We start from the raw sequence: 12565 nt of genomic DNA on the forward strand, positions 1-12565 counted from the left end.
ATTTTTGTGGCGGCTGGTGGTAATAGGCGCTCGGCAGCCGCTCGCAAATCAATCGCATGGGATGAAAAAAAAAATCTGCATTGTCTGCTGCATCACGAGCTATGCACCTTCGGTCTCCGAACTCGAAGAGCTCAGTCTGGAAAAATGCTCACTCAAGGCATTGTATGGTTCACCATTTTTCTGCCTCCGTCGACTCAAGTCGCTCGAACTCTACAACAATGAAGTGACTATGGTCTCGGCTGAAAACTTTGAGGGACTAAGCAGTCGAGAAACCTAGGCTCGCAAAAAGCATGATCGTCTTTAGAAGTTCTGTTCCCCTCTTTTTTTTTCTGCCCAAATTGAACATCCTCTCTTTGGGAGCAAACAGAATTGACATGTTTTTTTTTTTTCGGACATACTCGTTAGTCTGAACGTGAGTACCTTGTCGCTGCATTACAACCTGATATCCAACTGGTCGCCACACATCTTTTGCCGCATGGCACGTGCCAAAAGACTGCGGCTGAACGGAAACAGGAGAGCAGCTTTAACCGACGCCATATACACGGACGCTGCAGATCTCCTTCTGGTCGACGTATATGCAAGAACCGTTGGAACTGCACCAGCTGCGACATCAAAAATGTGGAACGTCTTCTGTTCCGAACGGAAAGAAAAGCTTGCTGCGAGAACTGTGTCGTCTGCAGCGGCGATAAGGGACCGCTGGCAAACATCCCCGTTAAGACCGCCGTTCCCAGCACTGAAGCGTGTCGAGGGTATCGCCGACCGAAATCCAGTGACTAGTTTCTGTATGAAGCTTTTCTTCCTTGGCACAACTCTGACGCGGACTGGGTTCAAGACTACGTGGTGCCGATACTGGAGTCTTCCATGTTTCGATTCCGCGTATGCATCGGCGAGTGCGACTTTGTTCCCGGCATGCCCATTGTGAAAAACGTCTACCGTGCCATAGCACAGAGTCGCAAATCGCTGTTTGTGCTGAGCCGAGAGTTCTGTGCCAGCCGGTGGTGCAGGTTCGAATTGACCATTGCGCAACGCCGACATTTCGAGTCGGACAGAAAGAGCCAGATGTTGCTTGTCCTGCGTGAGGAAATAGAAGAATCTCAAATGTGTTATCTGCTTAGATATTTAACTAAAACCAGGACGTCCGTTCGAGCACCTCCCGCGGATTCTAACGCAACTGTGAAAGACTTCTTCTAGCTGCAACTGCGCTCTGCTCTGGAATTCTGGCTGCGAATCGGCCTGGTATTTTGCCACTCGACCCGGCCACCACATAGTGCTTTTAATCATGTCCCCCACTTCCACTTACGCAGGTCGTTCAAGTTTTCAGCTTCTAACCGGCCTTTGCATAAGACATGTTCTTTTGGGAGTCGGTTCTACGTTTCACTGACACGGACGTGGGGGTCATAGTAGAACATGGCGTAGACAACCACAACAACATGACAAGTTCTTTCAGACTGCTTTAAGATTAAGCTTCCACTCAAACGTAACAGTCGTCTGCTTTACTAGCCGACAGTTTAAAATTCCCAGCGACGTGATAGTTTTCTCGCGAACATACAGCACTCAAACTCGGCGGATGCAATATACTAGGTGTGAAATCGCCTTCGATTGCTTGGCTACTCTAGTTGGCTTCTGAATTGTTTTCCAGTTACAGACCACACAAACTAAATTAAAAAAAGACACATCTGCCTCCAGAAAAGTACATAGACAGAATAGCTTTCGGAAGAAAAGTCAACTCAGTGAGCCTTCTTTGAATCGGTCGAAATTTTTTTACTTTCCTGCAATCCACGCTTATTCGTTATTTGCCGCTAATTGAATTGGTTTAAACATTTCTCACGATTACATCAGAACATTTTGCTGATTACGATAATTGTAATCATGTCATGAGCGTGTTTTTAGCTTTCATCTGTCCTTCATTAATCGCATTGTAGTATGGGAAGGGAAAGGCGAATTGTATTTCAAACGACATCGCTTGACTTATAGCACGTTGCTTCAAGAGAAAAGCGTCACACATGCACCGATACCCTGCGTTTTGCACCATTTAGTGCTCACGAAGAACAGGCGATGACTTCGTTGCTCCAGACCCGAAGGTGACGAACTGCATTGCCAAGGACAAGGTGCCATTTATAAAGCCCGAATTCACAGCCATCTGGTGTGACATTCTTGAATGTGCGAACTGCGGCCTGCAGTGCGACCTGTGTGATGCAGCTGCTGATAAGACTCGAGCCGCCCCCGGTGCACATTCTACATCTCCGAAATTTGAACTGGAAGTAATGCGAACATGCAACGCTGTTATGTACACGATACAGACATCAACCATGAAAGCTTCCGCGGTCAGACAGCACCGTGAATTCCGAACACCAGTAGTCGGCGCCACCGAATTAGGTCCTCCTACTCGGTTGCGAAGCGCGTGCAGGCCACGAAGCAGCAGAAAGAAGACGACGACAAGCCGTGGACGGCAGCCATGAGGCCGCGTTCGGACTCGAGTCTGTCCAGCAGGCGACCACCTTCCGGCTCGTATGGCATGCACAGTATGCATGGGGAGTCTAGCCTGAGTGACCAGCAAGAATCCACCGGGGACTCTCACGAGGAGAAGAAGGATAAGGCGTGGACACAAATCCTCGAATACGGCTGTGAGTAGACGCTGCTAGAGTTGCATTGCTTCTTTCTTTATGGTGTCGCTGAGTCCCAAATTTTGACTAGTGGATGGCTGCACTGGCGTCGTAGTTGCCGCCATGTTGGTGACCAAGTGTACGGGGAAAATCTGGGGGTTTGTCTAATCCACTTAATGTGACCTGTTCTGACGTTTATTGTGAAAGCTAAGGGTGGAAATCAACGCACCTACTGGCTCCTCCAATTTATGTTCAGCTTTCTTTGCAGAAAAGATAAAGAAAGAGGAGACTGCCTGATAGAACCTTCGGTGGGGTTCCAACTTAGTGCGGCTCTCTTTCCAGGGCACCCCATACAACCACATGCCTCCTTCTAGGCTGCTATATATTCTTGTAGATACATTAGTGCTCCTCTGTTACCCAGGACAGCTTAGACCTGAAATGGTAACTTTGTCTCCCGCTGAAGGCTATATATGAAAGCGCAGGCTGTATTTGGGATGTTGGCCCCTTTCACGATGTTCAGGGTCCGCACAAGTACGCTTGTATAAAGAATAAGCACAGCTAGGTAAACAGTAATATTGTACAGGTGCACCTGTGCATTTCTGCACTGACATCGATATGCATGGGAGAGTGGAGACGGGAGAGTTAAGATGTAATCTTATACTGTACTCCATGTAATTTTATATTGAATGGGCACATTGTTCATCACCAGTGGGCACTCGAGCAACCTTGTCGGCAGCGTTTTCAGCATTTACCAAATAATCATTCAGTCAATTATCGATGTCGATGGCTTAGTAACGATGGTGCGCTGCCAAATAGGCGATGCAAGGGAATATTACACCGCGCAGGCATGGTGGTGTGTTGCACTACGGCCGCGGCCCTGGCTCTCTGGATCCTGTACCTGGGTCGGCGTGGAGGGCAAGCGCGCGGGCAGCGTCGCTCGGCGGAACTCAGCCATTCGGTGGTGACGAGCAGCGGCAGCTTGCGTGGACTGTGGGTGGACGCAGGTAACAGCAGCGTCCTCGCCTTCTACGGAATTCCTTACGCCGAGCCGCCGTTGGGAGTCGCCCGCTTCCAGAGACCCACGCCCATACGCCCGTGGCAGGGGGAGCTCAGGGCCATCTTCAAGGTGCGCTTGCTCTTTCCACTTCGTAAAAGCGAACAGGGTACGAGAGACTGATTTCGTATTACGTGGTAAAGCAAGACTGCGAGGTGTGAAGTGTACCGTATAGTGGAGGGCTTCGGATCGATATCTAGTACTTGGGGCCTGAAAGCCTGGTACGAAGCCTCAGCTTTTGCATTTCGCGGCCGCCACAGCCAATGCTCACGCCGCAAAAACGAGATTAGTCTGCTTTCACTCCCTCCTTTATCCCTTCCCTTACGGCGCGGTTCAGGTGCCCAACGATATACGAGACACTGCGCCATTTCCTTTCCCCCCAAAACCAATTATTATTATTATTATTATCCCGCCGCGGTGGCTCAGTGGTTAGGGCGCTCGACTACTGATCCGGAGTTCCCGGGTTCGAACCCGACCGCGGCGGCTGCGTTTTTATGGAGGAAAAACGCTAAGGCGCCCGTGTGCTGTGCGATGTCAGTGCACGTTAAAGATCCCCAGGTGGTCGAAATTATTCCGGAGCCCTCCACTACGGCACCTCTCTCTTCCTTTCTTCTTTCACTCCCTCCCTTATCCCTTCCCTTGCGGCGCGGTTCAGGTGTCCAACGATATATGAGACAGATACTGCGCCATTTCCTTTCCCCCAAAAACCAATTATTAATTATTAATATTATTATTATTTATTATTATTATTATTATTATTATTATTATTATTATTATTATTTTTATTTTTATTATTATTATTATTATTATTATTATTATTATTATTATTATTATTATTATTATTATTATTATTATTATTATTATTATTATTATTATTATTATGATGCTGAGCAGGCTGTCGTCACACCCACAGAGCCACCGTGGTGGGATGGTGCGACAAGGCAGCCGTTACTGCATGCGGATTCGAGGAAGGGGTAGCAACGGCGACCATTTGTTGCGAATATCAAGTAAATTTTTCACTGAACACGACAGCACTTATTTACGAGGGGTTAAGATCCCGGATGTGTTATTACAGTTTGTTTGAAAAACTTGTTCCTAGTGCGAGAGCATAAAAAGCCTCATCGGGAGAAAAATGTGCTGTCGGTCATAATATTCTCCGATTGCTTGGAGGAAAGTGACATCACTTCGCGTAAATACGTCGACAGCTTTAAATGCTATTGTAATGTCAACTCATAAAGTAATTAGGTGTCCTTTGAATTTTTTGGTTTGTGAAAATACAGAAATTTAGTGCCATGTCTGCAGTTCATATGGGCTCACTTCAGTGATCTGAGCCGACACTGGCTGCGCAAACTATACGCAGCTGCCATGCCATCTATGAAGTCTAGTATACCAGCGTTATGGAAAACCGCAGACACATGCGCACTAAACGCTTGCAACAAAGCGCCTTCTACAAAGTGACGCTTCTCATTTTAAAAAAATTGCAGTTTCCAGCCTACATAACACCTGCTTTTGATTTAGTTTGACATGTCAACCACCACTGCCAGATGGCGCCTTTTTTTTTTTGCAAGCATTTTATGCGCATTCCTGCGCCGTGCAAGAAGGCAACTGTTTCGTCAAAAAAGGAATCAAAATCTATTGCGTACGGTCGCGGTTCAGTGCTGCGTTTCTCAAGCAGTACGCCATACCTAAAGTCCAGGATCGAGTGTACGGTTATGACGAACTCTTGGAGAGGGGGTGGTTCGACGGAGCAGTCGAATTTGCACATACGGTTTCTTGACCTTTCTTTGTGAAAGAAATTGGGGGCAGTGTGGTTCGCTCAAGGAAAACTTCTCACTGGGGGAAGAATGTACGCACCCCTTCCGAATTAAGGTTCGATGGGGATGAGCCCAGGGCCGCAGGATTTTACCCCTGTTACAGCGGCCCCATTTCGGTGGCAGCGATTATGTCAGCTTATGTGTTAAAGAAACCCATGAGGTTTAGATTAATACGCAAACATTCCACTATAGCGTCTTTCATAACCCATATCAGCAGTTTGGCCACGTCGAATCTCGCCCAGCTTGCTAACATTTCGTTTGCCGTTTTCAACGGCACCCTGTGAGCGCAGGCACCGCCATGCCCGCCTCAGTGGCTGCGCGTGCACGAGCGGCAGCGGGGCAGAGCGAGCGCCGACTGGACTGAAGACTGCCTGCACGTGAACCTGTGGACGCCCAGCCTCAGCCCGGCCAAGCTGCGGCCCGTGGTGGTGCTCCTGCACGGAGGGCATTTCACGCACGGCTCCAACAGGCTGCGCCAATACGATGGGGCTCTGATGGCGGCGCGCTGCGACTGCGTTGTCGCCGTGCCCAACTACAGGTCCGCTGCGCGCGCATTTGCTTTACACAAGGTGCGGAGGGTAGAGAAACACGGGACGAACAGCAGGACCAAACGAAACAAGCGCTTTCAAAGGAAAGGGAAAAAGATCGCCACACTTTTAGACCTACCCCAAGCGGAGAATCGATTGCCTTGGATGCAGCAAAGCGACCACAGCGCATACTCCCAAGCCTGCCTTATTCACGTGGCTACGAACCTTAAGAACACCCAGAGGAGCCAACAGATACTACTGGACCAGTAAATAGCAAACTCCCTGTGAGCAGTTCTGTTGCCTGCCGCTGTAGAATAGTCGAGTGGGCCCAGATTCTGAACGCCTAGCGGCATTTTCTTTTGTAGCGAAAGCTACACTACGCTAGCATTTCGAGCCTTCAGCGTGGCACCCCTTGAGCTGCTTGGCCGCCCTTGAGCTCCGTGGCGGCGCCGTGGCTGGTCACGTGGTTAGTCACGTGGTGCGGAGCAGCTGCAGGCGGCGCGCCGGAGAAACCGAGTGGGGGGGGGGGGGGGCAGTGGAGAGGGGGGAGAGAGTGAACCCACGTCCAGGGACGAAGATGAAGAAGGAACGCCCTGCGAAACGGAGCGGCGAAAGACTGACTTTTCAATTCTACTGAGCGAGTTCCACTTGGCCAGCTGTAGCTATCTAGTCACTCCAGGTTTAACCAGAGCTAAACCACAGCCATTTTTTCGATTTCCAGACTATTTTTACCCTCTGTTATTACTCTCTTTTTGATTTCATTTTATCTATTTTTTCTTTTAAGGCCAAAAGACACTTAATAACGAGAGGCAGGTTAAAGTGTTTAACGTTCTTTGAAAAGCCAGAAAAAAATGGAAAAGCAAAACACACCGCCAAACAAAGCAAGAGCAAAAAATTGCAGGACATATTTAAGCTCTGCCTTAAGTGGACGCGATAGTGTTAATGATTTTTATGGTTTATGGGGGGGGGGGGGGTTACGTCCCAAAGCGACTCAGGCTATGAGGGACGCCGTAGTGAAGGGCTCCGGAAATTTCGACCACCTGGGGTTCTTTAACGTGCACTGACATCGCACAGTACACGGGCCTCTAGAATTTCGCCTCCATCGAAATTCGACCGCCGCGGCCGGGATCGAACCCGCGTCTTTCGGGCCAGCAGCCGAGCGCCGTAACCACTCAGCCACCGCGGCGGCCTGATAGTGTTAATGGGTTAATGCCCATATATGCAGATTTGGTTATGCTCTACTTTACCTTCATAGATCCCTGGGAGTCCTCATAGCATCCCTGGCCCAGTGGTGCAGCAGTTAAGCGATGCGCCATTGCCCTGCGATGGCAGGTGCTGCCACCGGTGAGGCTTTTGCCACCCAGGTTGCCCTTCCCGAGCAACCTTTCCAGTCATCTATTTAACTGCTACCTGCCACGGTGGTCAGCTTGCTCGCAATCCTTTGGGCAGGTTGTGATGACGTCACAATCTCACGTGACCTAGGTGGTCCATCTAGGTTGCTTTTCCAGAAACTTCTCGCTCACAACACCGACGACGCCGGATTTTCTGCATAACGGGAGCCTTAACGCTATAGCGTTAAAATAAGCTATATTAGAGCACAAAGCAAAAATACGACAAAAAATAATAAACGAAAATCATTGTTATATCGTCGACTGATAAAATTAAGAGAAAACAAAAATTACTAAACCGTTAAGAAAGCAAAAAGTACAGTTTATTCCGGGAGATCACGTGTTAATGACTTGTTAAAGCTTTAATCTTTCGATGAATGTTTTTCTATTTGTACATGCGACTATGTTTTCAGGTATGGAATTCCATAAGGCCATTACGTTAGAGAAGAATAGGGTGCGAACAGGAATGCGCGTAAAAGACTGGCTGTGACTTAAACGTGAAGACTTTCTTACAGGCGTGTGTTCATGTCGAAACCATGGGTAGCAGTAATAAAATGTATGACAAATGCACAAACGAGATATCGCTTTAGGCGTTACTTTAAGCACTGAAACATTCATTTTTAGGCAATTTTCAGGTTGCGCGGTATTAGTTTCTTCGGTGCTTCTAGTTCAGGGGGGCGCAAAGTTACAACTTCTAGGGTCATTTACTGTACTTGATATGATCGGGGCATACGCACCTGCATCTCACAACCACACATGGCACATGGCCCAGTATCATTAGTACAACATACACTGGTCTGCACGTCAACGCTGGTGTCCTTTGGTTTCGACATACGATGACAGTGCCACTGTTGCTTAGACCATAGAAAGTGCGATGCATACCTATCGCTGATGAAAGAACATCTGTTCTGAAAAAGAAAAAAAGACCCCTGGTTCGTGCCCCCAAAGTCTGTTGCATGTTGCAGGCTTGGCGTGTTTGGCTTCCTGTACGCCAATGTCACCGGCTTCCCGGGCAATCAAGGCCTCTGGGACCAGCACCTTGCTCTGCACTGGATCAAGGGAAACGCTGCCGCATTCGGCGGAGACCCCCGAAGTCTGGTGCTCTGGGGAGTGGACGCCGGGGCCATCAGCGCTGGACTGCACATCCTCTCGCCGCTCGGAGGGAGCGCGCTCTTTTCAAGAGCGGTGCTGCAGGTGCGACGATGCTGCAGGCTTCTCTCACAACAAAAAATGCAAACTATTGCAGGCAGGATACCCTATCCCGCATTTAACCTCCTTTCAATAACTGCCGTATTGAGCTAATTCGCAAATGACGTGAGTGCGCCTTGAACTCAGTCCGGCAAATTTCCGCGAACTGTCTTTTCAATTATTTGTGGAGGGTTGTTTTCTTGTCATAGTCAGCAATACATCCCAGCAGTCGTCGAGAGCACCTTCCGTCGAGATTCTGTCTTTTTTTAACAAATCTTCTGCTGATAGAGCCACAATATGCACTGCATGCGTCGATTCTTTACTTATTCCGGTAGTGTCAGGCTTCTCTCCGCCCCTATGCTCAGGCAACTAGATTCACTTGCTTCAAGAAACACGCAGAAATCACTGCAGGAAAAACCGCCCACAAACACAAAAATACGCTAGGCAACACTTGCGCCCCCTAAGCTGATTTGCGTTGCGTGTTTCGTCCCTGTCTGCGTGCGTCTTCTCATTGGCAGTGGTTTTGAATGAAAGCTATCACCGAAGTCGCCCATTTTTTCATCTGGTGTCTTGTTAGACAAAGAAATAATTATTGCGCTGGAAGCCAAATATGTAGGTCTGGTGCACAAAGTGAAATAGTTTTGACGCTGGAAACGCGATGCGACACCACGTTGCCTGTCTTTCATCCCCCTTTTCTGATAACGTGCTTAGTGCGCTCTGTACAGCTGCACGAGCACTCCCAAAACCGCAAGATCTTGCCCGCGAAAACACTCTAGGCTCCTCAAGTAGGCACTAAGGAAATGATCACGTGTGGTTATCATGTTATCCTGTAACTTGATTTTACTCAAAATATGACAGTATCGCAACGTACGCAATATTTCAGTGAGCGGCGCCATACCCACATTTCGTCCTCGACCAGTGGAAAAGTCCTAGAGCTAAAACGTCGCAGCGTCAGTCAGTTCGTCGCAGCATCCCCTAATGGGAGACAGCAATTGCTCAGCAGGGCTAATCGACCGCTTTTTGGCACACCCTTCTGCCCCAGCTGGCCACCTCCAAGCAGGAAGACTTTGAACCCTCACGGTGATGAACGAGCGATAGGTCATTTAATTTAGTGTTTGTCCTTTCTTCTCGAACCAAGAACGCAGCCGTTACCGCCATTACTAACGACTGAGTAATACCACTTAAGTATACCACAAGGGTTGAAGCACCGAAAACATCCATGAGGAGTCGCCTTGTGCAGCTGTCGAGCATTGCCTCGTAAGTTGTGATCCCAGCTGTGCGCTCAGAGCGGTTCACGCCCGCGGTGCGCAGGGCGGCTCGCCGCTGTCGTGCCTGGGCGAGTGCGCGGACGCTGAGAACGTGCGGCTGGTCGTGGCCAAGCTGTGCACCTCGCCTGACGAGGCGGAGGACGAGCGCCGTGCTCTCGCCTGCCTCCAGGCGGCGTACACGGCGGCGCTGGTGGCCCTCCCTGTCGACGACTACTTCGCGCAGACCCTGAGCCCCTTCCTGCCCACATACGGGGACCCCCTGGTGCCCGTAGACCCCAAGGTTGGTTAGCTATGGTTCTCACTGTGTTTACTTGCCTCGCAGTGTAACGCTAGCTCAAAGCAACGCATATCCGTTACCACAGTGGTACTATATGATTTGCTCTTTGCTTTTCCTTGCATATTCATGGGCACACGGCGGGAAGGGCATGTAAAGGGGGCGGGGGGCGAGAGGCGGGAGAAAGGTTGAAGGAAGGGAGTTATCTCAGTTTTCCTGAGCCCGCATCGTTTCTCAGTGGTGCGTCCATTTGAGAAATGAGCAAGCTTGATTCATATGGTCCGAACATAGAAGGGAGGCGAGGGTCTCTTAATGTTCGTAAGTATATGAAAGATGAAGCGTACGCATCCCTAGCAAGCAGTCAGCAGCATCAGAAAGAACAGTGTTAATAAAATTAAGGCCACAGTTACCGAGTCCACAAAGAATTTGGCACGCGGCTGTATTTCATCGTGTGGCCCTGCCGGAAGATCTGCGTGCTCTCCCCATTGTCCTCTCTGGGGGACAGGTTAACAACAGCAGCAAAGTACCCTCGTAAAACGTTTTGTGCCGCGCTAATGCGATACCTTTAGTATGTCTTTGCTTCCAGGTGCTGGCGTCCGAGAGGCGGCCTGTGCTTGCTCCCCGAAGGTCCTTGCAGGCAGCTGCGGCCCCTCGACTCCCCGCTCCGCTGTCGGTGTTGGTGGGCTTCGGCCGGGGCGAAGGGACGCACTTTTTCGCGCGCTTCCTGGACGCCTCGACGAACGGCTCGTGGGCGCACTTCACGCCGGACCAGCACCGTGGCACCGCCTCAGCGCTCTTCACGTTCACCCTCGGCGAGGAGATCCTGGAGGTCGAGAACCTGCACACGGACCTCGAGTCGCTGAACGACGCCGGCCGCGTGTTTCGCCACTACGGGGCGCTGCTAGACGAGGCGCTCTACGTCTGCCCCGCGCTGGCCTTCGCCGAGTATCTTTCGGACTCAGCGCTTGTACACGTCTACGAGTTCGGCCTAGTGGACCACGAGGCCGTCACGCCCGCACAGGCGCCGCAGCACAACGACGACTTCGACGCTGCCTTTCACTTTGGCGCCGAGGACTACCTCGAGCCGCCTGGTGCGAGAGGCTTCTCAGACGCAGTGCTCGACTTCATCGACAGCGGGTGAGAATAGATACGCTTGTTTGCGTCGTCAGGTCCACAAATGTTGGAAGGGACATACTCAAAATATTTTAAGCAATTTTCATGCTTCCAATAACAAGTTCATCACCAGCGGGTGTGGATAGATACACTTGATTGCGTCGTCAGTTCCACATATGTTGGAAGGGACATGCTCAAAATATTGTAAGCGATTTTCATGCTTCCAATAACAAGTTCATCACCAGCGGGTGAGGATAGATACACTTGTTTGCGTCGTCAGTTCCACAAACGTTAGAAGGGACATGCTCAAAATATTTTGAGCGACTTTCATGCTTCCAAAAAATTCATCGAGAGCGGGTGAGGATAGATAAACTTGTTTGCATCGTCAGTTCCACAAATGTTGGAAGGGACATGCTCAAAATATTTTAAGCAATTTTCATACTTCCAATAACAAGTTCATCACCAGCGGGTGTGGATAGATACACTTGTTTGCGTCGTCAGTTCCACAAATGAAGGAAGTGACATGCTCAAAATATTTTAAGCGATTTTCATGCTTTCAATAACAAGTTCGTCCCCAGCGGGTGAGGATAGATACAATTGTTTGCGTCGTCAGTTCCACAAATGTTGGAAGGGACATCCTCAAAATATTTTAAGCAATTTTTATGCTTCCGACAACATGTTCCTCAATGCGTTGTCACGCCTGCAGTCGTTAGACATTTTGCTGAGAAACCATTAAGCAACATCACTCAGGTACGTAGCTCATCGCCTAGTAACCTAGGCGAATGCATTGAAGTGTGTCAGAGTCTCTAGTATATTGTGTGCTGACGATTACTTGTTAGCGTGGTACTTTTGATTTAGAAAACGTCAGGATGGCACGTCTGCTATATACTATTGCTTATATATTATATTATTATATTATAATATTATATGATTACAGATTATATGAAAACGCGCCTTTATGCACTACGTTATTTAAGTGCAAAAAATAAATTTGGGGAGCAGTATTTACGACCCCAGGCAGTCATAATCAATGGCCTGATACGAGCAATAAAAAAGACAATAAAAATACGTGATTTATGATGTATTAAACTTACCTGATATATTAAAATATACATGAAAAAGCTTACTGTTACGTATATCACGAAATGCAGCACAGTGTACTTAGAAGTCCACCGAGACTTGTCAGCAAAGCGGACGCAAAGAATTAATATCCAGAAGATGATACAATGGTAAGTCTGCAAAACAAGCATCGTCCACACGTCAAGAGTCAATTTGTACAGAAAGTTTGGCATGTTACGTCTAAAAAGGTTGCCTGCCATAAGCTGGACGTTAAAGG

At 49.0% G+C, this 12565-nt stretch overlaps 1 protein-coding gene across 1 annotated transcript; it reads left to right on the forward strand.

Annotated features, from left to right (window-relative positions):
• Positions 1–2455: 2455 nt before the first annotated feature.
• LOC144095183 (acetylcholinesterase-like) lies at positions 2456–11257 on the forward strand. The gene is made up of 6 exons (XM_077628970.1): positions 2456–2624; positions 3449–3729; positions 5762–6009; positions 8352–8580; positions 9886–10122; positions 10703–11257. The coding sequence occupies exons 1-6, from the start codon at positions 2456–2458 to the stop codon at positions 11255–11257; spliced, it is 1719 nt and encodes a 572-aa protein (XP_077485096.1).
• Positions 11258–12565: the final 1308 nt, after the last annotated feature.

This window comes from Amblyomma americanum, chromosome 6 (assembly GCF_052857255.1).
Source record: "Amblyomma americanum isolate KBUSLIRL-KWMA chromosome 6, ASM5285725v1, whole genome shotgun sequence".
Lineage (NCBI taxonomy): Eukaryota > Metazoa > Arthropoda > Arachnida > Ixodida > Ixodidae > Amblyomma > Amblyomma americanum.

Bases quoted from the DNA above. Each gene is read 5' to 3' on its own strand.
- LOC144095183 (XM_077628970.1), top strand. From the start codon at position 2,456: ATGAGGCCGCGTTCGGACTCGAGTCTGTCCAGCAGGCGACCACCTTCC. The intron at 6,010-8,351 runs GTCCGCTGCGCG...TGCATGTTGCAG, and splicing joins GTCGCCGTGCCCAACTACAG to GCTTGGCGTGTTTGGCTTCC. The intron at 10,123-10,702 runs GTTGGTTAGCTA...CTTTGCTTCCAG, and splicing joins TGGTGCCCGTAGACCCCAAG to GTGCTGGCGTCCGAGAGGCG.